The 27,916-nt window shown below is 39.5% G+C and overlaps 1 protein-coding gene across 1 annotated transcript in view; it reads left to right on the forward strand.

Moving 5' to 3' along the window:
• LOC145781669 (E3 SUMO-protein ligase RanBP2-like) overlaps positions 1-18,972 on the forward strand; it is a 36,505-nt gene extending 17,533 nt beyond the window's left edge. The window contains exons 38-70 of the mRNA XM_082593344.1: positions 73-154; positions 234-368; positions 697-752; positions 1,085-1,166; positions 1,460-1,594; positions 2,090-2,217; positions 2,516-2,618; positions 2,956-3,117; positions 3,626-3,738; positions 4,160-4,310; positions 4,909-4,989; positions 5,091-5,278; positions 5,603-5,728; positions 5,836-5,940; positions 6,187-6,369; positions 6,687-6,852; positions 7,163-7,265; positions 7,360-7,445; positions 7,525-7,651; positions 8,467-8,557; positions 8,844-8,981; positions 9,096-9,221; positions 9,798-9,927; positions 10,254-10,418; positions 10,697-10,842; positions 11,043-11,226; positions 11,740-12,273; positions 12,341-12,460; positions 12,732-12,949; positions 13,031-13,177; positions 13,311-13,448; positions 14,521-14,617; positions 16,165-18,972. Of these exons, the coding sequence (XP_082449470.1) occupies positions 73-154; positions 234-368; positions 697-752; positions 1,085-1,166; positions 1,460-1,594; positions 2,090-2,217; positions 2,516-2,618; positions 2,956-3,117; positions 3,626-3,738; positions 4,160-4,310; positions 4,909-4,989; positions 5,091-5,278; positions 5,603-5,728; positions 5,836-5,940; positions 6,187-6,369; positions 6,687-6,852; positions 7,163-7,265; positions 7,360-7,445; positions 7,525-7,651; positions 8,467-8,557; positions 8,844-8,981; positions 9,096-9,221; positions 9,798-9,927; positions 10,254-10,418; positions 10,697-10,842; positions 11,043-11,226; positions 11,740-12,273; positions 12,341-12,460; positions 12,732-12,949; positions 13,031-13,177; positions 13,311-13,448; positions 14,521-14,617; positions 16,165-16,271 (4,653 nt within the window). The 3' untranslated portion in view covers positions 16,272-18,972. The remainder of the gene's footprint in view (positions 1-72; positions 155-233; positions 369-696; positions 753-1,084; positions 1,167-1,459; positions 1,595-2,089; positions 2,218-2,515; positions 2,619-2,955; positions 3,118-3,625; positions 3,739-4,159; positions 4,311-4,908; positions 4,990-5,090; positions 5,279-5,602; positions 5,729-5,835; positions 5,941-6,186; positions 6,370-6,686; positions 6,853-7,162; positions 7,266-7,359; positions 7,446-7,524; positions 7,652-8,466; positions 8,558-8,843; positions 8,982-9,095; positions 9,222-9,797; positions 9,928-10,253; positions 10,419-10,696; positions 10,843-11,042; positions 11,227-11,739; positions 12,274-12,340; positions 12,461-12,731; positions 12,950-13,030; positions 13,178-13,310; positions 13,449-14,520; positions 14,618-16,164) is intronic.
• The last annotated feature ends 8,944 nt before the right edge of the window (positions 18,973-27,916 follow it).

Genomic DNA, 27,916 nt, shown 5'->3' on the forward strand with positions numbered 1-27,916 from the left:
ACTACAATGATTATTGCTTGTCACTGGTCAATACTAAAAGCCTTCTTTTAATAAATAACCTATTGCTTTTAGCCACCAGTTTTTACAAAAGATCAGAAATCGGAAGGTGGAAAGCCCCCCGTCGGGAGTGTCACCACAGATTCTACCTCCACAGGTTTGTCTACTTCTTTCAGCGTCGTTTTGTTTAGCCAACTCCAAATATATGTCATAATTTTCTCAATTCTTTCATCCAGGTTTCAATCTTCCACCCAAACCAGAAGGAAGTTGGGAATGTCCGGATTGCTTCTCCCCAAACACGGCCGATCATGAGATATGTCCCTGCTGCAATTGCTCCAATCCTAACCTCCCCACCCAACCAAAGCCGACAAGTGGGTACATTTCTTTCTCTGGTATCGTTGTACGATGGATTTTTTCACGATGTAAATCAAGGAAGCTTTATTGAAATTGCTGAGTCATGTTTGCATGTGATCCATATTCATTATGCATTTTTTTACAATAAAAACGTTTTGTTCTGCTTACAATAGTGTACAACTTTTCAACCAATCGCATTGCATAGAAGCATACGCTTCGTTGTGTTCCAACAGCATGGAGGTGTCACGTTGCAGCGTGAACTATTTGACGTGGACGTAATCTTAGAATGAACGGCATGCTGTTTTTGTGCGGAGAAAACATGTTTTAACTTGTCTTCCTATTTAGAAAGTGGCTTTAGCTTCGGTTTCGGTTCCGCTCCCAAGTTTGGATTCGCTGATTCTGTAAGTTCAAGTAATTTTAAGGGTTTTAGGTTGTTAATGATATCGAAGTGTTGGTTTGTGGCCACATGAGAAGAATGTGTTTTGAAGAATCCTATTCATTAAAATACCTTTTAAGTAACTTGAAAGAAATCAACTAGCGATCTAGCTACTGCATGGTATTTTTTACGTTATTCTGACGTCATTAAACATTTAACAAAGCAAAAAATTGCAACTTATGCTGCGTGGAGAAGTGGTCAAAGCATTGTCAACTTTCACCAGGATTGTTTTGTTTTTCCGCTGACTAACAGGTTCGAACCGGTGTTGGTTTTTACTTTTCCTGCTTTTGATTACAGATGCAGACGTCCGCATCGAAAGAAGGACAAACTTTAGAAACCGGAAAGTCCACGACCAACACCATTACGTCATCAAACGGAGGTTTTTACGTTTTTTATTCTTTTTGACATCAACAGTGGTGACTTGGAATACTTGTAGAAGGTTAAACCTCTGACACAGGCCTGATTACCGAGCTTAAGAGTTTCGTTTATTTTTCTGTCACTAAATCATTTATTCATAGGCCCGTTGAGTGCCCTGGTAGAGTTGCAGTATCGTTGCTTAGTTTTTGTCGTTTGTAGAATCAAGCTTTCGTTGTTTTGTATGAAGCGTTGATCGGTTTGAATAGAATGAAAATTGATGAAATGACGGGCGCAAAACTCAAATCTTTCATCCAGGTTTTAATCTTCCACCCAAACCAGAAGGAAGTTGGCAATGTCCGGATTGTTTCTCCCCAAACACGGCCGACCATGAGATATGTCCCTGCTGCAATTGCTCCAATCCTAACCTCCCCACTCAATCAAAGCCAGCAAGTAGGTGGCGTTCAATCACTTGACTAGACGTTTGTCAGGTCGGTTATCGGTAAAAAAAATATGAACTTGCCATTTCCAATAATGATAACATTAGAGAAAGTTGAGTCGTCGCTTTTTTGTTGAAATGTGTCTTGCTTGTAGCTGACAGCCACCAAGAAAGAACATTTTGATATAAAACATTTTTACTTTTAACTGGTCCCAGAGTTTTTCTTATAATTACAACTTTAATGCTGGGCTGGCTAAAAGCAGTTTTCCATACGGCAGTAATTTGAAAAATATTTATGACATGTCATTGAATTTAATGAAACGCCTTTGTAGTGCAGTTTTAATGGAGCAGAGAGTAGTCAACCGTACTTGTGTCGATCAATGTGTACTATTATTGTGAAATCAAATTCGTTCGCGGTTCGTAGTCGGCACCTCTTAGAAACAAACATAACGAATTTCTATGCGAAGCCGTTTGCATTCGAGTTATTGCGAACCTTTTGTACTTGCTAGAACCTGAACAGAAAGAAGATAAGTTTATCATGAAGTTTGGCACTGGACTTGGTGCTAGCCAACCCAACAGCTCACCGTTCTCCTTTGGTGTTTCACAAAGCAAACCAAGCGAAGCTGAAGACGTAAAAGTAAGTCTATTAGCCACCCGTTGCTTGGAAAGCTCCACTGTACTTGCTGGTTTGGTTTGTTTCAAATCCTCGTAAACTGGCGTGATAAGATGAGTGTTTTGGAAAAAAGTTATTTTTTATTCGATAAGTAATGTTACCGCTTATAAACTAAAAATATATTTTTTGACATTTTCTCAACTTTGGTGTTTATAGTGAACTTGTGTTTATCTGACGTTTAAACAACGCAATGTGCGGACAAGGAAAATTCGTCGCCGTGAAGTTTCTATTAACTGATCAGTAATAAATCTTCTAATTGAAGCAGGAAGATGGAGTTCAGCAACATCTCATCTTGCAAAGAGCAGGAGGAGCCACAGCAGCTCCGGTGAAGTTCGGCTTTGGAAGCAACAATTTCAGCAACAACAGTAAGGCGAAGCTATTCCGAAACTCAGCTTTGTTTCTTCATACGTAGTAACCGTTACGTTGAAACGATGTCATTTTTCGTTGTTGGTAGATCAAATCCACCTTATAGTAATTTTACGTCTGACTATTTCTTTTTGACGGCTGAATGCAATTTTTCTGTTTCATATTTTTTTTTTTTTTTTCTTCGTTTGAACCTTCTTCGCCACTCCAGAAGTCGAGGGGCTCTTCCTTTTACCTTCCTTGATCAGTAGCGGCGCCGCGGTCTAGATGTTTGGGCAGGTATCGAGCAACCATTGAATTGATTCGTCAATTTTTTTTGCTGATTCATTGTTATTGCAGATCCGGGGAGCACCTTTTTCTCGCCAAATCCTTCCTTGAACATATTTGGCTCCAATGATCAGTTTTCGACTCCATCGACCGGCCAACCTCCCAAACCTCGCTTTCCTATTGATGATGACGATGATGATGTCACGGAGGATGAAGAAACCACCGACAGCGATGGTAAGAGAATTATCTCACTGTGTTGTTATTAAAGTAACTTATTATTGTTCGATTGTTTTGGCTGTTGCCATCTCTCAAAGTAACCTTTTGGTCACAGTATATCACGACTTACCGAATCTTTTCACGGTATATTTTGTTTTGTGTTTGTAAATTAGTTTTAAAATAGGTTTACCTAGCCAGCGAATTGTTGCCCTTGAATCAATGTGAAACAAGATTGACTTTCCGCTAAATCATGCTGATAGCTTACACCTTACTTTTTTACAATCATGTTTGTATTTCGTGTTTTGAGTTAGCTAAAATACAACTCGAAAGTGACGGCTGCTACGCGCAAGCTACTTCACTCGAGTTAGCCAGATGGCAGCCTTGACGATATATCTCAGACAAGTTTCCGAACCTGACTGATTTTGTGTACTTGTTTGGTACCACTACATTTTTTATGTGAACTTTCGCTTATTCACATCGGTTACCTTCTAGAAGTTTCTTTCACACTGTAACCTGCCGTTGATAGATTCTGATGACTATGCAACATACTCGGATAGTGAGGATCAAGCAGAGAACGAAAGTCAACTCGCCACAGCTTTGTCCCACCAATCGCCCATGCACAGATTCGCTGATTCGACGGTACTTGCTTGAATGGGAATAATTTTCTTTAAATTGAATTGTAATTGAGAACCAGTTTCGACTTCGAAATGAGTGGAATGTTGGTTTGTTTTTTTGCAAGGCAAACATATCAGGTGATGTTGGGTTTCATCGGAATACATCACCGCCAAGCTTGATTTGAACCAACGCTTGGACAACCCAGACAGCAAAATTCTTAATTTTTACATTGATTCAATGTCTGCAAACGTGATAGATTTTGCTGTCTGGAAAACTGCTGTTCTATGACGCGACTCCACTCGTCTCCATCTATGTTTCCGTTGAAAGTAGCGCGAGATTGAAGTCGCTTTGCGCTGACCTTATTAGTTGCTGAACATACATATTGATTTGTCTGTGCATTGTCAATTGGTCATTGCCATTATAATCGACCGAAAACCATTTCCAGAGCGAGGATCCCCATAACACCGATGCTGATGACGACGTGGTCTGCTTGGGAGAGGTTCTGCCATCACAAGAGCTGCAAGACAAGGCCAAGCAACTACTCTTGCCCCCTCACTTTTACAACTACTTAGAGAAGGAAGGTGCCGCAGAAAATGGTAACAGTATTCGAGTTTTTTTGTGTGACTGACTTATTTTAAGGCTGTTCAAAAGAAAGTGATATCCTATGTCACTGAAATTCGCAGATATTGCAGCACTGAAGTTTACAACGCCCCTCGTTGTTTAAACCTCCTCCGAGACCAGGCAATTCAGCCGTATTAATCGTGTGGTCTTACGAAACAGAAAGTTTCTAATGTTGTTGATCCTGTATAAATGACTTGCGACAAATAGTGGCTGCCCCTCGTCTTTCTAGCAACAACTTGGCTGAACACACTCAAGTTTGTTGCTCTCCCGGTTTTTAAAAGTGAGAATCTTAGTCTGTTTTTAGTAACAATTCAATTTGTGACAAAACAACTGAATTATTAACTCGTTTGTGACAAAATTATGTTATAAAATTACCATTGCTCGTAACGAAGAATCTTTGCCCGCACATCTTCGCAACCTATTTAGTGCAGAATTGATTTAAACTTGTTTTATAAATCAGGCATTACCGCATAAGAAATCAATATTATTATATGATTGAAAATTTGGATTGGTGAGAGGAAAAATATGTCATTTAAAGTTGTGCAATTTATCAATATGTTGTCTGTTCTATAGAAACAGAGAAAGAAGAACGTCCGTCTCAACCCAAACTGGTTCCAACTGGTTTAGCAACTTCTACTTCCACTCCTGTGTTCGGTGAGTGATTTCACATTAACGTTGATGTCAAACCATTTCTGTAAAAAGCCACCGAATTGTCCCTGAACAAGTTCAAACGTGTTAAAAACTTGTTCAAACAGGTTCGAGCGCTTCTGTGTCGTTCGCCCAGCTGGCGGCTAGCAGTTCAACCACCGGCTTCTCCTTTAACCTGAAGCCAACCGACAAGCAACGGAAGCCCGATTCTGCATGGAAGCCCGATTCCAAACCGATGTTTTCCACCGAAGCCGGCACTTCTGATGACCATGATCACACAAATGACTCTTACCAAGTATTTTGATTGTTATGATATATTACCATCTCTACTATTTGTAGTGTCTTAAATTGCTTGGTTTTTCTTGTAAAAAAACTGTTGTAGGTAGGAAAAAGCATCCTGGAAAAAAAACATTATTTTGTTTAGAGTTGGTGATGATTTTAAGACAGAAATTGAGGCTTCCATTGAAAATCTTGTCCAGTTAAAATCAATGGAGTTTGGCGGTCAAGGATTTTCACATAGAATGCATCGAAAATTGCTTTGCAATTGTTTGTGTCATAGTAGTGTTATGATTACATGAGCTTTCATCCAAATGGCTTCACAGTTTCATTCTTCATCCAGGATGACGATGGCCACCACATCCATGTGGAGCCGATCGTTCAACTTCCTCCTGTGGACTTGAAAACCGGCGAAGAGGATGAAACCACTCTTCTCGCCCGTCGAGCTAAGCTCTTCAGATTCGATACGGTGAGTTGCCAAATGTCCCAACAATCTCAACACATTTCACTTCATCGCGATTTAAAAGCTTTCCCGCGCGTAACGGCTTGTATGACGTCACGTACATTTTACGGCAGGACAACTCGACGTGGAAGGAGAGAGGAGTTGGTGACGTCATGATCAAGCACAATACATCCACTCAGGCGTTCCGTATCTTAATGCGACGCGAGCAAGTGCTGAAGGTAATTGATGTTCCAAAAAAATAATTTTAAGTCTGTTCCAAGACAAGAAAATCTGACATTTTTACATTGATTCTACGTATGCAGACGCTTATCTAATCAATAAAGCCGTCTGTAGACGTTAATTCAACGTAAAAATGACAGATTTTGCTGTCTGGGTTGTAGCATGTTTCCAATGACTAATCAAAGTGCATAAGCGATTTTTGAATTGTATTTCCCGCGCTTTATTGCGTGTTTTCCATACCCCAGGTTTGCGCCAACCATCTCATCACGACTGATATGAGACTGGAACCGACTCTCGGTTCAGACCGTGCTTGGATGTGGCTTGCAGTTGACTTTGCCGACAACGAGAAGAAAGTCGAGAAATTTGCAATTCGCTTCAAGACGCAAGAGATCGCACAAGAGTTCAAAGATCAAGTTGAAGAATGCCAGGTTTCTACTTTAATAAAAAACAACTCGATGTTAAGATTATTGAATATTTTTAGAAATTTAGCAGCAATCAATGAAACTACATTGTTTTAATACATAATAAGTGGGTTTCTAACAAAATATCAACGTTAAATTCAGGATAAGTTTCTGGGCAGCCGATTGTAGCATCGAATAGACAGCGATAGACACGTGTTTCGCCCATGAGACTGGGCTCATCAGTATCGCACCGTATTCTTGCCACTTCGGTAATCGACCGCCGCTTTACCAGTCAGTTTAACTCTTCTCTTTGTGGTTAAATTCAGGATTTGTTGTTTTATTAGTTGCTAATGCAGAAGTGGAATGATGATCAGAGCAATGTACAAGTCGCCGATACGAGCGTCAATACTCTGGTCAACAAAGCGGAGAAGATGAAGTCGGAACTTGGTTTCTTCAAGGACAAGCTTTCAATGAAACCGAAAGTTGATTTAGAAAATACCTTCACTGAAGGTTGTTGTTCGATTTTAATAAATTTTATACCTCACTGTTCTGTTGTCTACTTTTTTATAGGAAGCCGTCTCACAGTTTTAAAGAAAACCGTCATTTCTTTTTCGAACATGCAAACCTTCACTTTGCGACGTGATGTCTTATTTTATGCATGTGCACTTCCACTTGTGAGAAATAGTTGCTCGGTTTTAAATCCTTGTCATGTGCGTTGTGCACGATGATAAATAAATTTCACCAGTTATTTTTACGTCTTCTAACGTCGGTCCTATGCTTTGGTTCCTGCAATCACTGATCGATTGTGTGTTTTTTGTAGATTTTGGTCGATCGGAAGCTCCGATGCCGAGTTCCATCGTTTCTCTAACCCCTCTGGTTAAACAACACGAAATAGACAAAGAAAAAAAGCAGAAGGAATCAAGGTTGGCTTTGCTTTTAATTGAAACTCAAGTCAAGTAGTTTTGTTCTCAGGCAGCTTATTAATATTGTTATATCATGACTCCATTTTGTTTCCAGAATTCCACGACTGGTCACTGGAAGCAAGAGTGCGAAAGAAAAGACTCCGGATAGCACGAAAGAAAAGATTCCGGATAGCACAAAAGGTAAAAATTATCTCAAAAATAAATCTGGTTTAGCACACTACTTTTACTTCTTGCCAAATTTATCATTTCTTGTTTACAGAACCGGCTAAGACTTCGCTGGAATTGAACAAATTTTCCTTTTCAATGAAACCAGAAGCGAAGAAACCTTCCGAAATCCCCGTGAGACCGACCCAGCAGAGGAACATCAGCGTGTGTTCCGCGACCAGGTGCTCCAACTAGTTGGTTTCCAGCCGGCGGCTGTACATTGATTCAACGTCTGTACACGTTTCAACAAAATCTGAAATTAACTTTGATAGTTGTTCCGTTGCTTGTTGCTAAATTTTTGAAACTTCATCAATTTTAAGAGAAGTGTCTGTTAAGAATGTACGTGTGCAAGAAGTGTGATGTGCTGTGTTGGCTGGAGGCTGGCTTATGGAGAAGGAAGATGCCAATGAAAAAGATGTTGTGTGATAAAATCACCAATGATATGTTGAGAGATTGGACTGGCGTTGAGAGCATTGATGAACACGTAACACTAAGAGGGTGTTATCTGAGATGGATGCGCGCTTTGTAAGCAAAGTGCAAAAAGAAGTAGTGAGTGTCCACTGTCCATGCTGGAAGATCAAGACCTAAGAAAACGTGGGACTAGTGAAGAACGATATGGTCAGACGAGACTTACTATTGCTGATCCACATGACCAAAGGAAGAAGCGTCACTGCAGAAAGACCGGGCAGCCCTGATGATTTGGGATGGTGTCCAGCCTCTTACTGGCAATTGTATGATGATTCAATACTGTAAAGATTACGCTGTTTATTATGCAACTAGGAACGTCTATAGTCGTTGAATCAATGTAAAAAGAGACTGGTCTGTTTTTTTTTGTGAAGGGTAGGAGTTATTCCCCCTACCATTGTCATTCATAAATGTCTGTGTACATCCTGCTTGATCCAACAAACAAATTGTTGATCTGAAACCTTGACCCGACCTTGACCCATCAACATGTATGTGAAGTGCAGTCATTTATCCACTTCCATCTGGTTTGCAGTGAGGATTCCCAGACGGACAACATTCACTTTGAGCCGATCATACCCCTCCCCGAAAAAGTGGTTGTGCAAACTGGAGAAGAAAACGAACAGGTTTGTTTTGGTTCCTCTTCAAAAACTGGAAACAAGAATCTTTCATTTTATTTCTTGTGTTTTTTTTTAATTATATTTTTGTATTCTCAACGCAGTGTGACTCTCTTTTGGTCTCACCGACTCCATATCCTCATTTGCATGATTCCTCCATCTCGTTTTGAGCCTTCATTTTATTTCGCCAAACAATTTTCGGGCTTTGACTTCATGCGGTCGTTCAGTAAAAACATTACCGCCGCATGGTGGCGTGTTCAGACGTAAGTGTAGAACTCAGTCGTTTTCGTCCCAGGTTTTGTGTGAAGAACGTGCCAAGCTGTACATGTTCCATCGCGACGACCGCGCTTGGAAGGAAAGAGGAGTAGGGAAGATTCGAATCCTCCAGAACCTGACCACCTTCAAAATTCGCTTGGTCATGAGGAGAGAACAGGTTCGTGTCGTCAGAGCATGAAACATTCTTCAGACTATATTTTCAAGTCCAAATCATTTCATGGACTCTGTATTAGTTTTCGAAACAATTTAAATTTTCCTCTTTCCTGGTCAGGTGTTAAAGCTGTGCTTGAACCACAACGTCAATGCGGACATGAACTTCGAATTCAAAGATAATTCTCCCTCCGTCCTGACCTGGGCCGCTCTTGACTTCTCTGATGCCGAGAAACCTGAAGGAGAAGTATGATGTTATTTGTTATTGGCGTTTAAGAGATAAAAATGCACTGCAAGCTATAATACACGATGCCCCTGCCTCTTGACCATCATACAAGCCCCCTTTGATTGTTTTGACACGTGCATAGTTGTGCGTGTTGTGCGAAGATACTAAGCGTAAACTTGTTTAAGAAACGCCGTACCCACGTTGAATTGATAGGTTTGGTTGATTTTTTAATAGAACTCATTAGTGCGTTAACAACAATACCGGCAGACAGAGCCTCTGTTTGGACCTTCTGGATCTCATCAGTACAGAGGCATGGGACACACTTAATAAGGAGGAATCAGTGTATTTTTCCTTTGTGGTACCAGAAGAACAAATAGGTACAAGCTGCAATTCACCATACCCGACCAAATGCAAAAGGCTGACAAACTGTACTATTTGCAAACAGCTTCGCCATACCGGCACGAATAAGCTTTCATGAATCTCGGCTCGATTCCTTCCACAGCATAGTGGTTTTTATTGCAAAAGCAAGTTTTGGTTGTCGTGCAACTCGAGCTTTTGCCAGCGATGTCAACCAATCAGCTTTCACTGTTTGATCAGGTGATTCAGTTCGCACTTCGGTTCAAGACAGCAGATATAGCATCCGGATTCTTGGCGTGCGTTAATGAAGGGAAACAGGCCACAGAGGAAAAAAGGTTGATGGAGCCCACCTTGCAGCTCAGTACTTCAGGTGCGGCGTGTATTTGCAATGTTCATAACGTCTGAAATTGCTTTAAATTCCTGTGATTCTTTTCTGTAAGATGTTGGGACTTCTGGCATCTTTCTTCGTTCTCTGGGGCCGAGGGTTTATCCTTTTACCACCCCAGAGACGCCCTGATGTGTCTCTGTTTGTTGTCATTAGTCTGTTTTGTGCAGTTACCAGGACTCACCGCGAGGAGGTTGACAACATGAGTCCCATTCTTGTGATGTGGCGATAGAACAACGTTTTTTTTTGTGTTTTTAATTTTGCAACTTTTCAGTTTGAAATATAGCGTCTCCTTTTGGTTGCATTTCCAGTCGTGTCAGAACAGCAAGGTGGCGATACCACTCAACAAAGTGACGTATCAGAAGTGTCCAGTCCCGTGAAGTCTCCCGTCAAGAATGTCAAACCAACGTTTTCGTTCGCCAACGTCAATAGCCCATTTGCTGCGAAAAGTAGCGCATTGGAAAATTTCGCATTCGGTAGGTTGACATTTTAATGTGCAGGCCACCTATCTGCTTTGAAAAGTGTTCTACGTACTTTTAACATCCCTTAAACATGATATTGGTTTCTGGGTAGTTGAGATTCTTTGCTCTTTTAGATGATGACACTGTACCACAGGTTAATGTATCTATTTTTGTCTTGCATTGGTGCAAGAATGAAGCAATTAAGACCGATTCAAAACGTTGGAAATACGTTTGTTTGTGATCTCAGTGATTGGACTGCGTCTATGGAAAAGTTTTTTTTTTTTATCATGTAGGTGAAACACCGAAGTCCCACCAGACGAACCCAACCAAACCCGGCAAGTTTACTTTCGACGTGAGCGCAATTTCTTTTAACTTTGGAAGCACCAGCACCCCTGCTGTGGCTCCTCCTGTTACATCATCAACGTCTTCAGCGATCCCGGTAGGTTTAAAGATGTGGCTCCTCACCTGAGTAAGAAGTTAATGTGGCAAGTTCACTGAAAGTTCTTGATGTACATGTTAACGATGACGTAGCTATATTTGTGAACAGACAAGTGTAGAGCTATAGACTCTTTGTTTAAATATTACACTTTAGATTTGAATGTCCCTGATGACCACTCAATGTCTTTTTTGATTATTCAGACAAAACCAGCCAGTAGCAAATCTCTATTTGGACCAGCACAACCTGTTCTTGCGGATGGCGAGGCCGCGGGTTCGATACCACCTCCTGTTTTATTCACTCTGAACAAACAACCCCTGCTTCCACTTCCCGTATTCACGAAAGCAACCGCACCCAGCGAAGACACAAAACAGCCGGACACAGTTGGTGGGTTGTTTATTTGTTCAACCACTTACTGTCTTTTTTATGTTTTCAATGATGATTGATGTTATCACAATGTACTTCTTTGAAATATGATTGAATCAATGCTTGCATATAATGAATGTAACAACAGTTCCCAGCCTTTTCATCGTCACAAACTGATTTTAAAGATTTGTCAGGTTTGTGGACATCTGAGCTTCTAAGAGTAGCCATGAGCAAATATTATTGATTTTAAATATCCAGGTTTAACTTCTTTTTTTTCTAATATTACTGCATTTATTGCCCTCGGAGGTCTGTGGACCCAAAGCTAACAAGATGTGATTATTTCTGTGCATCATCTTCAATAGTACAATTTTGGAAAAGAGGTCACTTTCTTCAACCACAGACATATACAACCAAGCAACCACACGGCATTTAACATAATCCATTAAAATTGAACATAAACTATAAGCTACAAACGTTTTCGGCCATACACACGTTACACACGTCATCTTCAATAGTGTTCTTATTGCAATTTAGAAAGTTTAGCTGCCGAAGAAGAGAAGCCTGAAACCCATGAAGAAGAGGCTGAAATCTATAAAGAAGAGACTGAAATCTATGAAGAAGAGGCTGAAATCTATGAAGAAGAGGCTGAAATCCATGAAGAAGAGGCTGAAATCCATGAAGAAGAGGCTGAAATCCATGAAGAAGAGGCTGAAATCTATGAAGAAGAGGCTGAAATCTATGAAGAAGAGGCTGAAATCCATGAAGAAGAGGCTGAAATCCATGATGAAGAGGCTGAAATCCATGAAGAAGGGGCTGAAACCCATGAAGAAGAGGCTGAAATCTATAAAGAAGAGACTGAAATCTATGAAGAAGGGGCTAGAATCCATCAGGAAGAGGCTAAAATCCATGAAGAAGAGGCTAAAATCTGTGATGAAGAGGCTAAAATCTGTGATGAAGATGTGATATTCGTCTGGGAAGCGACTCCGACTGAAGAGCAACGACGAAGAGCCGAAGATCTTCTTTTGCCTCCAACGTTCTTCCTCTACGAAGACAATTGCAACGAACAAGGTAAATTACTTTCATTTTTTTATTTTAAACAGAAAAAAAGTAGTTTTAACGCAAAATTTCTTATCAGATGACTTGAGTGAATATGAAGATGAAGTACTGGAGTATCTTGATCGTAGAGAAAATTCTCAGTATTATGACTCATCAAACGTTGAAGGTGACGATGTTAGCCAAGATGCTTCTGGAGAAGGTAAGTGCAACAATTTAGCTCCTGACAAATGTTTGACTTGCAAGTTGGTGTGAATCTTTAGTGATGTTTGGTAACTGGTTTAAAAGCTGCTGCTTGCAAATTGTTTGATCTTGCAACTATTATATCCACGGTGTTTTCCTTACTAACAGTATCCGCCTTTTTTACATTGATTCAAGTTCAACATCTGCATTGCAGACGTGGGATAACTAAATTACACCAATTTTTTTTTTGTGGGCAGATTTTTTGTTTCAAATTTTTTTATCTTTTGTAGTCGTTGTTGCTGATAGCCAGTCATCATCAGTAATCCAGGAGAGCATCTATTCTGAAAAAGACACAACCGACATTCCCACGGATGAAGCGACGGAAACGGATCAAAGAGAGACCGGAAATTTGTTTCAAAATTTCTCCGGAGCTTCCGGCTTCACTTTCTCCGCCATGGCGTCGACGACGTCAAACAAACACGCATTTGGCCAAAGAAAAGATGCTGCTGTGAGCAATTACGAATTACGATGTCTTATCTCAAGCCATTGGTAAGCTTTGGTTTCTTTATTTTATTTTTCTCTGTTTCAGTTCAACGTTTCAGAAGCGAGTAAAGTCCTCTTCTCCGGTCGTGAAGAGGAGGAAACTGATCCCGAGGCGTATAATCCTCATTACAAGCCTGTACTATCCGAACCCCCTCCTCTTATTGAAGTAAAGACTGGGGAAGAAGATGAAGAAGTTAGTGCTGTTTTTATTACTTGAGCCTTCAATTTCATTAGGATATTTTTTAATTTTTTTTGTAAAATTTTTCAAGGATAAATTTTTACTCTCTAACTTAGTTTTTTGTTTTCTCTAAATTTAATACGTTTAGATCCTCTTCAAAGAACGCTGCAAGTTGTACCGATTCGATACGGATGCTAAAGCGTGGAAGGAGCGAGGTTTGGGTGATCTGAAGATCCTGCATCATCCGGAGCGAGGATGGTATCGCGTCGTGATGCGACGGGAGCAGGTTGGTTAATAGACCCTCCCATGAGGCTGTAGATTAGACGTTAATGCGCCATCTCTATTTTTACGCCACTTCGCTGTAGCACACATTTGCAAGTTGTTGGCTTCTTTCTCTCTACACTTGGTCAGAGAGATTCTTTATCCGTGGCGATCTCGCGCCTGCAGGATCACGAATGCAGCTGGAAGGTCAAATCTGTTTCTCCGATGTGATCATTAACTTTAGTTTTCTGCGTTGCTTGAGCGTTTCAATTTAAAGGCACTACAGTAGAATGCCATCCAATGTCGTTCTGGTTAGGTTTAAACTCTGCGCTCGCCTCAGGCGCACCGTGTTTTTGACAGGTTTCGTTCAGCAATACGCGACATAAGTGTAGCCAATGTTTAATTTGCGAAAAATTGAGTTGGTGGCTTATGTGGGTGAAACAGGCAACAAAGACAACAAAAAGAATAATTGACTTGGCAGGCACCTCGAGTGATCGCTTGGAATATTTAACCTGCTTCTGACGTCACGACCTTTAAGTTGAACAACAGCAAAGTAAATGCCGCAACTTTCATCTAAGCAAGGCTGGATTAACATTTAACCCCGGGCTGAATGTACCAGTGCGAGGGGGCACGTAAACAAGAGGATCTTGTTTTTTACAAATCTGCGAGCACTGTAGTCCCAAAATACTTAGGGAATTTTCTGGGCTTAATCCGCTCCTGTTGTCTATTTTGTCCACTTCAAGCTGAAAATTTGATGCTTATGATTGTGAAAAATAGAACACTTTTTATATCGCTTTGCATTGTGGTGCGTGACTTTGACAGCGTTGCTGAAACTGCTCGTTCGTTGAAATATCTGAAATTCCATGAAACTTTTATTTAAAGGAAACGACTAAAAATGTCGTTATTGGATTTTGTTTTTAGTTGGAATGGGGAAAACCCTTTGTGTGGTGACGTCAGTTCGTGACAACAACATTCGACTTTTGGCTTGCAAATAACGTAAAATAGGAAACGTTCTTTTATTAATTGAAAGTTTCTTGTTGATATGAAAATAGAATTTTTGTTCATTTGGATCCCCGAATGCATTGCTGCACTTTCAGATATTGAAATTATGCGCCAATCATCGCATTCACAAACACATGAACTTGCGTGAGAACGGGGAAAAGGCGTGGACTTACGCAGCGCAAGATAAAAATGGTGAGTGAGAGTCTCTCGCTAAAACACTTGTAAATTTTCAACGAGAGATTATATGTAGTGTGTTCACTGTTCACAGTAGGGTGTTTCATATTTTCACCATTTTTGATTTTGATGTCCAGGTCTGATGTGATGGAGTTTACAAAGTTTTAGCTCATTATGACGTCATAAAGATGTGGGGCACGCCTCTTGAAGTTCCAAATACCCATTTTCACATATTTCTAAAACTACTTATGGTAGAGTGACAAATGTTGTGTTAAAATGCGCAGAAGATAGGGTCACCTCTCTGTGGGTCACCTATGACCACTTTTAAGAGCCGAAAGTCGTATTGGAAGCAGAAAAAAAGTTTGTTCAAGAAAACTCGTTTTTTGAGTAAACTTTAATATTTGATTGATAAGTTTAATGTATTTTCAAAGATGCTTCAGTATTTTTCCATTGCGAAGTCATATTATTCTAAAACGTGACGTAATAATGGCTATTTGATGTCCCACAACGTCAGTCACAATAGAGATATTATAAAAGGGAACTTCGCACCAAAATTTCCGTCCCTCTCAATATGAAGAACGACCTTGCATTTCTGTCCTGAAATCGTGTGCGTCGAAAGATGCAGATTTATCTTTGATGGCCACTGAATTGAGAAAGCTGGATGCAACACCAAAGTGCTTAATAGATTTATCAGAAGAAAACACTGAAGAAAAAATAAATGACACCGATAAAGTATACAAGTCTACGGGGAAGCCATAAACTTGTGAAGCACGGCCCTTGAAGTTCCAAATACCCTAATTTTCACGCATTTTGAAAACCATTTATCGTAGAGTGATAAAATTGATGTCAAAATGCGCAGAAGAGATGGTTTCTATGACCGCTTCTGATTGTCGAAATATCAGCAGAAAAAAAGTCATTTAAAAATACTAGTTTTTGATTGATTTTCTGTTATGTTATTTGGTATTGCATCCCGCTTGCTTGTGGGCCATCAAATAGCCATTATTACGTCACGTTCTAGAATGACTTTCGCAATGAAAAAATATTGAAGCAAGTTTGAAAATCATAAACAGACATAACTTAACTTATGGTTTAAAAAAAGTAATCTCTTTACCCAAATTGTATTGTAAACTTTGAAAATACACCAAAATTATCGTTCAAAAATTAAAATTTACTCAAAAAACTAGTTTTCCTGAATAAACTTTTTTCTGCTTCCAATACGACTTTCGACTCCTAAAAGTGGTCATAGGAAATCGTATCTTCTGCGCATTTTAACACCACATTTGTCGCTCTACCACAAGCAGTTTTTGAAATATGTGAAAATGGGTATTTGAAACTTCATGCAAGACGGTAAAACTATTTTGCTAGCTTTCACCGACATTTTTTCTGATATTCAGAAAAAAATCACCGCGTCTGGCGACGTTCAAACGATGTAAAAAGGGCAACTTTCCTCGCTGAAAATCGAGGCTGATTCAACCAGACTGCTGTAAATCTGACTGCTTTGGTTATTTCCATGAGAATGTTCATTGAAATTTTTCCTAACCCGAGTGGCTTTGTTCTCTTTGCAGAAGATGGCGAGGTTGTTCAGGAAATGTTGTCCGTTCGGTTCAAGAACCCGCAAATAGCTGCGCAGTTCAAAGAGGTTTGGGAAACTGCGCAGTCGAATTCGCCTTGACGTCAACTCTATGGCTCCGAAGCGCCATGCTGGAGTTCTCCACTCCTGTACGGCACAACCTCTTCTTCTTAATCAATTATTTTGAAAGTTGCATAGACTTTTGTTGTATGTACTTCGCTGGATAGGTAAATCTTGTGTTAGCACCACACTGCGCGTCCCACCCACAGTTGAAAGTTCCTAGCCGCAACATTTGATCGTGATTACCCCATGATGTAACAAGTGATTTGATGACGTCATATTGAGCGGCTTTTGTGGTACACTTTCATCAGAATCGAAGTTGGCTTTCATTGGTCGGACACTGAATGTATAGACTTGCTCCAGTCGACTTTCTGTACAGCGACGTCATCAGGGGCGCCGGAAGCGGGGGGGCAATAGTGCCCTTTTAAAGTCATGTAAGCTACTGCACATTTTGCAATATAACAGTTTCTGCTATTCGCTTTTAGCCTGACTATAATCTTTCATTTTTGCCTCAAAATAATATGTACGGCACAAAATTTTGCAACACAGTAGGCCTACAGGCCTTAAAACTCGTTTTTTTTTTTTTTCGGCAGCCAAATTGGCCTACCGGGAGCTCCTTCTCGGCGGCCAAATCTGCGTGCTTGGAGGCCAAAATGCAAAATAAAAATAACGATAGCACAAGTAAATAGAATTAAACTTGCAACAATGCTAAAATAATCACTTTGCGTTATTGAAGTCTGGGCCTGGGCGACGTCCTACAATAGAATCGTTGCACCAACTGCTTTATCGGGATTGTAATCCAGTACTGCGGGACCATCTAACGACACTCGCACGAGTGTCTCCAATGTAGCTGATTTTAAAGAAGTTCGCCACTCCCCTAGAATTCTGTTTAGCAACGAAAAACAACGTTCGACATGTGTTGACGATGACGGCAAGGTAATAAAATAAGTATTTCAATGATGTGAAGGACATTACTAAAAGAAGCATAATTTTGCAAAATATGATCAAAAAATGTTTTTCCCTCGGATGTCAACCAACCTAGTTCTCCTTTTTAACAAAAATTCAATGTCCGACAACATCGAATCGACATAAAAACGAAAATATTGCCAGCCGATTTAAATTAGCACTTCAGATTAAGACTTTTTTTAAATAAACATCGGGAATTACAAACAAGACTTACAGCGCTGGTGATCGCAGATGGATAATATATTCCACCAATAACAAATATTCCCGCACAATGCAACAGTGGCGATTAAGACGCGCTGACCTACTGTAACTTTGCGTCACTCTTTTATTCTAGGCTCCATACTTTCGACAGTTAAAATCCACGATCATTCTATTGCGAAATTAAATAATTGGCTAGAAGAGACCGGCGGCCAAACTTGGCCGATTGAGGAGGCTGCTGGCTTGACAGTAGGTTACATCATTGTAACATAGCATGATGCTCTTCTTTGTATACCGGACACTTGTAGGCTATCATTACTCAATACATAGTGAGCTGATAGATTAGCATTGTCGCTATATCTTACCTTAAAACTTGAAAAAAAAATTGGCCTTTTAGTAAACGAAAGTGCCCTTTTTTCGTAATCTTGCCCTCCCAGTCCAAAATCGTTCCGGCGCCCCTGGACTTCATGAATCTAAATAAACCATTGTCGCACTCTCTTTAGCATGATGCGATGATTTAAATCCTATGAACGTCTTGATCACTGACCAGTCTGCAGAACAGGAAAGTTGTGTCTTTTAATAACTTCAAAGGTATGCCACAGTCTGCATTTGACTTTAAAACGTTTTAAATACAATAGCTAACGTTTTCAATTACTACGCTATTCCCTTTTTTCAAAGTACGGTAGCCTAATTACTAATTAGCGTGTTCCTATTACCAGTGCCGGTCTTAGGGTATTTCGGGCCCTGTGCGGAATGTGCTTTGCGGGCCCCAATGACAATGATCCAATTCAGTAACGTAGCTAAGTATTTTGAAAGGGGAGGGGGCTTTTGATGGCCGGCGGGAAAAGCCTGACGGTGTGTTCGCCGAAGGCGACACCCAGGGGTTTGGGGGGCCTCCCCCAGAAATTTTTCAAAAATTACTTTGAATTTGGTGCATTCTGAGCGCATGTTCAACAAAAATTTGGGTATGAATATTAACTGTAATATGGTGCTGTCCGGTGGCATAGCAAAAAAATAAGATCATGTTTTCTCTGGCATTTTTCGGAAATAAAGCGGAGTCGCCATGTTTTCTTGTTTCTAATTCCTAAAGCCGCAACTGACTTGAAGGATAACGGTACTTGCTTGTGAATCGAATCGAATTTTTTCCATTGGAAATGACAAAAATTACTGCATTTCCTGAGTAAATTGCGGGCCCTGTGCGATTGCACGGTTTGCACACCCCAAAGACCGGCACTGCTATTACACAGCCTAAGCAAAAACCACTTGCCAAATTATTTGTAAGTTTGCGATATTGCCAGAAACCGTTCGAGAAAACGTTGCTTGTCCGAACTAAACATTCCCAGAATCAATCACATTGTGAACTCACGATTGGAAAGTCCACGACAATTACCGATCGAAAGTATAAATCCTGCTTCATCAAATTATCAGTTTCACACTTGGCTGCATGAAGCAACAAATGGCAGTTTTGCAAACATGTAGCTTGAATGTGTGTGGTGTGGACCAGTGGTGCCGAAGTTAGTTGAGGATTGGGGGCTATAAATCAAAATTTTATCAAATTTTAGACGATTTTGAACATTGGGGGGATACATACTTTTATACAGTATTTTAGTGGTAGCCTACTGGTATTAAGTTTATTAAACAATCACCGGACCTCGGTAAATTAGCTGCTAACAGCATAATATACAGACAAGAAATCATGGTGATAATCTCTTGTGAATGACTGCTGCAAGATTAAGAAACAAGCAAAGAAAAATTGGTAGCTTACCTCCAGCGGGATTCGAACCTATGACCTTCCAATGAATAGGCCTACTTAGTTTTTCCAAACAAAAAACAGAAGTTATACTTTTCTTCACTAGAATCACTACACTTAGTGCACTCTAGGACAAAGTCACTAGTCAGGAGACTAAAAACAATCGAAGCTGCAGAAGAACATCTGCAAATTTATGACAAAAATACTAACTTTCAAACACATCACAAGAACTTGTTACAACCGAACATATTGCGTCTTACAGTAGTGCGCATTGAAAACTCATTAGTACTGTCATTTATGCTGATGTCATTAAGAATATTTTGGTAAATGTTGCAAACAATGCTAGCATTCAACCTTTCCTGTCCCAAAGTATTTCTCAGCCAGCTTTTCAATCAACGAAGATTGGAAAACGACCTCTCACAAGCAGCAGAGCTTATCGGGCAAACTAAGAGGATCTTAATCAGCTGGAGTATTTGAGAACAGAGAGGTTTTTCCAACTCGGACAATGCCTGGTACAGGGGCGCCGGAAGCGGGGGGGCGGATGCCCCCCCTGCCCTCAATTTTTCTGCAGATGGGGGGGCATGGTGCCCTTTTAAAGTCATGTAAGCTACTGCACATTTTGCAATATAACAATTTCTGCTATTCGCTCTTAGCCTGATTATAATCTTTCATTTTTGCCTCAAAATAATATTTACGGCACAAAATTTTGCAACACAGTAGCCTACAGGCCTTAAAACTCGTTTTTTTTTTCAGCAGCCATCGTGGCCTACCGAGAGCTCCTTCTCGGCGGCCAAATCTGCGTGCTTGGAGGCCAAAATAAAAATAACGATAGCACAAGTAAATAGAATTAAACTTGCATTCTTGCAACAATGCTAAAATGATCACTTAGCGTTGTTGAAATCTAGGCCTGGGCGACGTCCTACAATAGATTCGTTGCACCACGCAATAACTGCTTTATCGGGATAGTAATCCAGTACTGATTGCGGGACCATCTAACTCTAACGACATTCGCACGAGTGTCTCCAATGTGGCTGATTTTAAAGAAATTCGCCACTTCCCTAGAATTTTTTTTAGCAACGATAAACAACGTTCGACATGTGTTGACGATGACGGCAAGGTAATAAAATAAGTATTTCAATGATGTGAAGAACATTACTAAAAGAAGTATAATTTTTGCAAAATATGATCAAAAAATGTTTTCCCCTCGGACGTCAACTAACCTAGTTCTCCTTTTTAACAACGATTCAATGTCCGACAACATCGAATCGACATAAAAACGACAATATTGCCAGTCGACCTAAATTAGCACTTCGGATTAAGACTTTGTTAAAATAAACGTCAGGAATTACAAACAAGACTTACACCGCTGGTGATCGCAGATGGATATATTCCATCAATAACAAATATTCCCGCACAATGCAACAGTGGCGATTATGACGCGCTGACCTAATTTTGCGTCACTCTTTGATACTACATATTTTCGTCAGTCAATCCACGATCATTCTATTGCGAAATTAAATAATTGGCTAGAAGAGACCGGCGGCCAAACTTGGTCGATTGAGGAGGTAGCACCGGCAGTCATTCAAGCACTACTTAGCGGCCATGGCCGCAGGCTGCTTTAAGGCTTGACAGTAGGTTACATCATTATAATATAGCATGATGCCCTTCTTTGTATACCGGACACTTGTAGGCTATCATTAGCCTACTCAATACATAGTGAGCTGATAGATTAGCATTATCGCTATATCTTATCTTAATACTTGAAAAAAAATTGGCCTTTTAGTAAACAAAAGTGCCCTTTTTTCGTAATCTTGCCCCCCCACTTAAAAATCGCTCCGGCGCCCCTGGCCTGGTAAGCTCTTTTAGCATCGTACAGAGATTTTGGTCCTGTTGCCTTTATGAATGAATCAATTTCAATTTGATAACTTATCGATTGTCTATTCAGCTCTGGATAATTTTTGACCATTTCAGGAACTAAGCTAAGCCGGTCTTAAAAATTGGTGCAAGTTCTTTATGGCCTACTTTGCCGAATCGGAATTCAGGCTACTTTCAAACCGTTCGGTCAGTTCAGAGATAACTCTGTCTATGAACTGGTTGTAAAGTATTTTATAATGCAGTTGAGTGTCTGCAGTAGCTGCTGCCATCGAGCCTCCACCCAATCTTTCAGGGGCTCTTTATTGCCGTGGTGATTGCAAAGGCGTGATAAAATTAGCAGCAAATTTTTCCAGAAGTGAAACTGCATTTTTGCAATTGTTCTCAAACTCCAAATCACGATATTTCTCTCGAGTGATTTTCAGGGTCTGAAACAGCTCTTCACAAGAGTCAATATCAAGCTTTTATCCATGCAACGTGATAGGCTACTAAATTGCTCTATAAGTGCCAAAGGCTTCAAAATCAGCACAAGTCCCAAATATGTTTCTGCAGTTTCTTCATTACTGCAGTGCCGTGGCCAGTGGCCTAGTCCAACTCGTCCTTAATACCTTCAATGAAGGTCCTTCATTGACTAGCGTCCAATCCAAGACAATTTAGCACTGTGGTCAAACATCAATAAAAGAAAAACAAAAGCAATTCGAGATGCTTGTAAACAACTAAATCGAAGTACAACTTCATAGCAAATATTTTTTATCTGAATTATTGGGGGGGTGTTGCCAAAATATTGGGAGGATATATCCCCCATCCCCCCTACTTCGGCACCACTGGTGTGGACGCTTTCATTAACTTAGCCTGTTGCCACATGATGACGTCATTTATTTCATTTGTCGGAAATAAAACAGCACGTTTTCAACCGCACACGAACTAAAGATCACTCAATTCAATTTTTCTTTGTCAAAATACAATGTTGCAAAGATACAGGAAAAGGTGACAAAACCCTAATTAAAACGTGCATACAAAGAAGATATAAGGTAGGCTACTGTACATTATCGATGAATATAATTAGATACGACTGCCAAACGTAAAATCTGTTGTCTAAAATGACGTAAAGGCATCATCAAGGTGCAGAACCGGCCTAAGTTATACACGAAAAGTATTGGTGCTGATAGGCCAAATTTTGAATTTTTGTTGGAATCAGCCTTATGGATTTTTTCAAATTCTGTTTGTTGCTGCATTGACTACTTTTATCAACTAGCCTACTGTAGCTAGTGCTGAGTTGAAATAAAAATACAAAATTGCTTTGTCAAGTTTGTTTCCATCCAATATTTTTAAAGTGAATAATTGCATTTTAAATTGCTTTTCATGGAGTCGAATGTCATTCTGACAGCAAGTTCGGTTTAACCGTGCTTTTCACTACAGACCAGTATGTGAAATTAGTGTTAGGCCTACGATACCCTTAAATTCATCACCAAAAATGTTTCTGGCAGACCATGATTGTCCAACCAATATTTGTTTGGTCGGCCCATTGCTCATTTTCTGTCCATTTCCAGAATTACAATTGTGAAACCCCTCCAATTTATCGAGGGTTATACATTAGGGTGTACCATTTTGCAAAAAGTTTTTAGAAACTATTGCGGCTATGTATTACGGGTTTCCACTTTTATTAAAAAGTATTTTGGTGGAGTTTCAGAATTTTGCCGCCAAAACTGTGGTTCTGCCGCCATTTTGAAAAAATGGCGGCCAGATAAGATATCATGAAAATCTACAGCCTTAAACTGGCGTAATATGATCATATAATATGTCGATTACGGGGTTTTTAGGGTCGCAGAACACAAATTTGGAGTCAAAAACGCTCTACGGTAACAATTTTGAAAAATGAATTTTGACATATCGGGTAGGCTACCTGCAGCTAATAAGGCCCGCTAATTTTCAAACCTCAATATTTTTCTAAATACTGGATAATTTTAAACGAAACTTGGAATGAGGATACTTTGGGTCTATCTAAACAACATATCCATTAAACAAGTTTCTAAATGAAAGGGGTTGTAAAAAATTAAAAAATCTCAAGCGGGCCTTATTAGATGCACGTGTTGTGAATAAGGCCCGGTTTGAATTAGCACCAAAAGTGATGGAAAAGGTGTATTTTCACAATAACAACACCACAAAACAAATTCTAATCGACAACACAGGCACATAACTAATAATTAAATACACAGAGACAATTATTTCCTCCCCCGCCCCATGCTCCATTTTTTAAAAAGCGACATGGTGTTTTTAGATATGGTAGGGATGATAAAGTATTTTGATTCTGAAATTATGATATTTTCATTGCAATAACAAATTGGATTAATGGTGTAACAAGAATGTTTAGGTCACTCAAGTCTTTAACCCTCAATTTCTTAACCAGGGTTGCACAACGTTACTCCAGGGGCCAATAGGCCTCAATACCAAAATTAGCCTAGTCTGATCATCATTATCAGTCTTGCTTTAATTTTAAAAAAAGTTCAAATTTATTAGTTTTACTGCATCAGCATGCACATATCTTTCACATAAAATGCAAAAAAAACGGAAGTCAAAGCGGTTTGTTAACTGTAGAACAGTCTAAAATATGTAAAAATTAATAAAACCACTCAATTTCAGTCCCCCCAAACTTCAACTTTCCGTAACTCAAAAAGTTCTCAACTTTAGGCTGTGAAACTTTACCAGTTAGTCTCAATTCACCATAGCAGCAATCAGATCTTCCAATTTTGTTTAAATAATTTGTAACAACGGAGATCCAGGGGGTGGGCCTTATTACTGGCCGGGCCTTATTAGCTGCAGGTGCCTTAGATGTGACCACACTGTTTTGGACGGCAGATTTACATGAAAAGAGCATCTTATTGTAATTTTAGCCTTGAAATGCATGTATGCATAAACTTTCCTAATTCTATATCAATCAGTATGAGGGAAGAATAAACATGTAGGCCTACTTTCTCGTGTAGGCTACTTAAGATTCGATGAAAACCTACTAACTAGTCTACAGTAGCCCGTAGGCTACTTAGTTACTAACCTATAGGCTACCTACACTAACTAAATGGACGGCAACAGAGTACCCCACGGCAGACCAAAAGATTCGAAAAACAGAAGTAAACTCTCCCAACTGGGTAAATGCCTTACTTCTACACGACGAAGATCATCATAAGCTACAGTGACTCGAAGAGTAGCTAGTGATCCTACGCAAGTTACAAGATTCAGATTAGTTATGCCACTGAATGAGACGGCCGGTAAAGCACACCGGTCATTGGCACAAAGACCAAAAAGAAACTACTTCCTCATTGGGAACACTAGCAAAGACTAAGTGTTTCTAAGCTTCCTAAATGCCAGTATCAAAATGGAAAAATTTCAAAAGTTTATAAGAAACTAAACCAGTTCGCTTTGAACGTAAGGGTGGTCAACGATATTGCGGAACGCGAGATTAAGCTATTCACTGATTTTATTGACAGGTGCTCTGACGAGAGCCACCGACAAGCTCTCTTACTTGTTGTGCAAAGCCACAGTAGCCTAAACAGTTCTCAAATTACAATAAAGCTACCTTACCCAAACTCAACTGTTAAAGAAATTCGTCAAAAATTCAGTGAATTGAGTGTTTGCATAGGGGAGACCGGGGAGGGTTGTTACAATTTTCAGTAAATCTAAGATTTCTCTTTCAATATTTGCACAAAGTTGCTGAAAATTTTATGTAATCTTGCCACATCACCAGTTGTTATAAATACAACTTCAAAATTTAACAAAGTTATGTTTACAGGAAAATATTTGCATTAATATATCAATGAGTCAGTTGTAACAAGTCACCCCAGTATCGGGGTGACTTGTTACACAGATGGGGTGAAATGTTACAATTTCAAATAGGCTGTTCTATTAACTAATTTTTCTTACTAAAATACTTAAAACTGATGGAGTAGGCTACGTTGACACAGCATTCTTGAATTTATTGAACATTCAAATTTAATAGAAAAAATCATGAACAAACAAATAACATCATTATTGACTATGCGTTGTCACCAGGATTGCAAACGCATGCTCTCCATCCAACCATTCATGGTATATGGCCTCAATAAGGCACCCTTTATTAGTTTTTGGCATGTTTAGGCACAGATACAGCAACAACAGATATTAGTAGAACTTAAAAATGTAATCAACTATTCTAAATAATACAAAAGTTGTTATTTGAGTACCAAATTAAGCACTTTTTCCAGTTGGGATGAGCAAGCATTACACTGTGTAACAACTCACCCCAATAGTAGTTGGCTGAATAAGATCAACATATTTCAAACATCAAACATGTGATACTCAGCTTTAAAATATTTATAATGGATCAAAGGTATTGCACTTCAAGTCTGATTTAACTTTGAAGCCAGTTAAATATCACTCATAGTTTTGTAGCAATAACATTTTCTTTGACAAAGCAAAAATTTACTTTTCATACCCTAAAACAGTTTTTATCAATAATTTTCTACTGCAGCCTTCAAAACGGCTGAAGCTTCGTTTGCACATGGAAACTGAAAACCTGAAAAAAAAAAACTTAATTCCAGCGGTTGATGTGAACTATTTTAAAAGTTAAAAGGATTGTAACAACCCCCCCTTGTAACAGATCTCCCCCGTCTCCCCTAACTCTGGTATTGTGTTGATGAAATAGGCTACTGAGAATTGAAGTCAATCAAGACTGAAGCATAAGGAATAGCATACAAAAGAAACAGGGATGGATCATGTCTGACAGTTGGTTGGTTTTGAATCTTTATCCTCGGGCTGACTAAGCCTTGGTTGGTTATTCCTGGTAGTTTTGCATACTTGTAGAGGCTCTTGACACAGGGCCGGTTACCGAGATTGGCAGAGTGAAGTTTTTCCGATTGTTGAAGTGTTGTTGCCGGAAATTATTCCATTCACGAGAGTGATTAACTCAATTTGTTTGTAAATGAATCGTGTTGTTATTTCAAAAGTTTGACAATATTTCAGGATTATTCATTTTGGGGTGAGGTAACCTATTCTTGGTCAGGTTGTGTCCATGTCTGTAAAATTTCACCATAAATTTCAAGTGGTAAAATTTCACTTTGCAAAATTGTTGTCGTAGAGCGTTTTTGACTTCAGATTCGTGTTCTGCGACCCCAAAAACCCCCTAATCGACATCTTACATGATCACATTGGGCCAGTTTAGGACTGTAGATTTTCATGATATCTTATCTGGCCGCCATTTTTTTCACAATGGCGGCAGAACCACAGTTTTGGCGGAAAAATTCTGAAACTTCACCAAAATACTTTTTAACAAAAGTGGAAACCCGTAGTAGGCCTACATAGCCGCACTAATTTCTAAAAACTTTTTTTTAAATGGTACACCCTATATACGTCTACTCTAAACTGCTCGTTGCAATAAAATTGTGAAAGCGCAAACAATTTTACCTTTGTTTGATCACTTACACAGCTTTGGCCAAGTCAACGTTGTTGTCACATCTATAAATGCAACCTCACACCGTCACACGTTCACTAAATAAGCAAGTCATAACGTTTCCTTTGCAATAACTTATGGCGTCAGGCAAAAGGCTGCCGTTTTCAAATAGTTCTCCCTTACTGTTTTCCTAGAACGGAAGTTCTTGCACTATTAACTTAAAAATACAGTCAACCATTGAATTAAATTCAACAAACAGCAAAAGAAGGTGTCGCTCATAGTTTGAAACTTGACTCAAAGAGATACCAAATAGGCCTAGTAGCCTTAGCTAGGTTAGAGCATTAGGTATCAAGTTTGCAGAATAGACGAAAGTGTACCTTTATCGAATGTAAGCTTTTAAAACGAACAACAATGCTTTTTCCTTCAAAGTTATCTGATATTGCCTTCGGTGGAAAAACCTAGAACATCACACAACTCAGGCGAAAAAGAAATTGAAAAAATAAAATTAATCTGGAAAAAATGATGGTTTGCGAAAATGAGAGAACTTGTGTACCTGGGACTGGTATATAAGTCCCCCCCACCCAGGGCCCACAAGAGGGAGGGACAACCGGTGCATTGCACCGGGGCCCGGTGAGTTCAAGGGGGGCCGACAAAATGTCTAAATTCACGCGACAAAAAGATTGATTTCAACAATTTTGCGTAAAATATTGTTTTTATATTAGTTCCGTATGTCGAATAGGGCCCCCCTTATGGGTAGCCTAGGCCAGGCGCGACTCTAAGAGTTTTTTTCGGGGGGGGCCAGAAAATTTGAAAATCAATTAAAAAGAAAGAAAAAGCTAAACAGATATGAACAATGATACTACGACATATACGATATGCTAGAAAATAGACATTAAAACAACCATTTTCATCAATTGTGATGCCAAGGGACTAACATCAGCTGTTTAGAAGCATATCAAACCATTTGATGCGGAAACATACAATTTTTCACAAAATTTTGGGGGGGGCCCGGGCCCTTTGGGCCCCCCCCATAAATCCGCGCCTGGCCTAGGCTATACCATTTTTCAAAATTACTTCAAAATTACAGAATTTTCAATTTTTTGAGTTTAGAAGGGCCCGATAAAATGTTTAAATTTGCGTGCTCAGGTCGATTTTGCATAAAATATTGTTTTTTATATGAATATTAGTTTTGTATTTTGAATGGGCTCCCTCATGGGTAGCCTATGCCCTTTTTTAGAACAACAATATTTTCATTTTTTTGCGTTCAGGGGGCCAAAAAAATGTTTAAATTTGCGTGTTAAGGTCAATTTTGCATAAATTTTTTTTAATATTTTGAAGTTGGTATTTTTTATATGAAGTTGGTATTTCTTATATTGAAGTTGGTATTTCTGAATGTCATGAACAATAGCAATGCATTCATCCTAAGTTTACTACCCTAGTCTCTGCAGATTTCAAGGTCAGAAATGGTATTGTATGTTAATG

Source organism: Aplidium turbinatum, chromosome 13 (genome assembly GCF_918807975.1).
Source record: "Aplidium turbinatum chromosome 13, kaAplTurb1.1, whole genome shotgun sequence".
Lineage (NCBI taxonomy): Eukaryota > Metazoa > Chordata > Ascidiacea > Aplousobranchia > Polyclinidae > Aplidium > Aplidium turbinatum.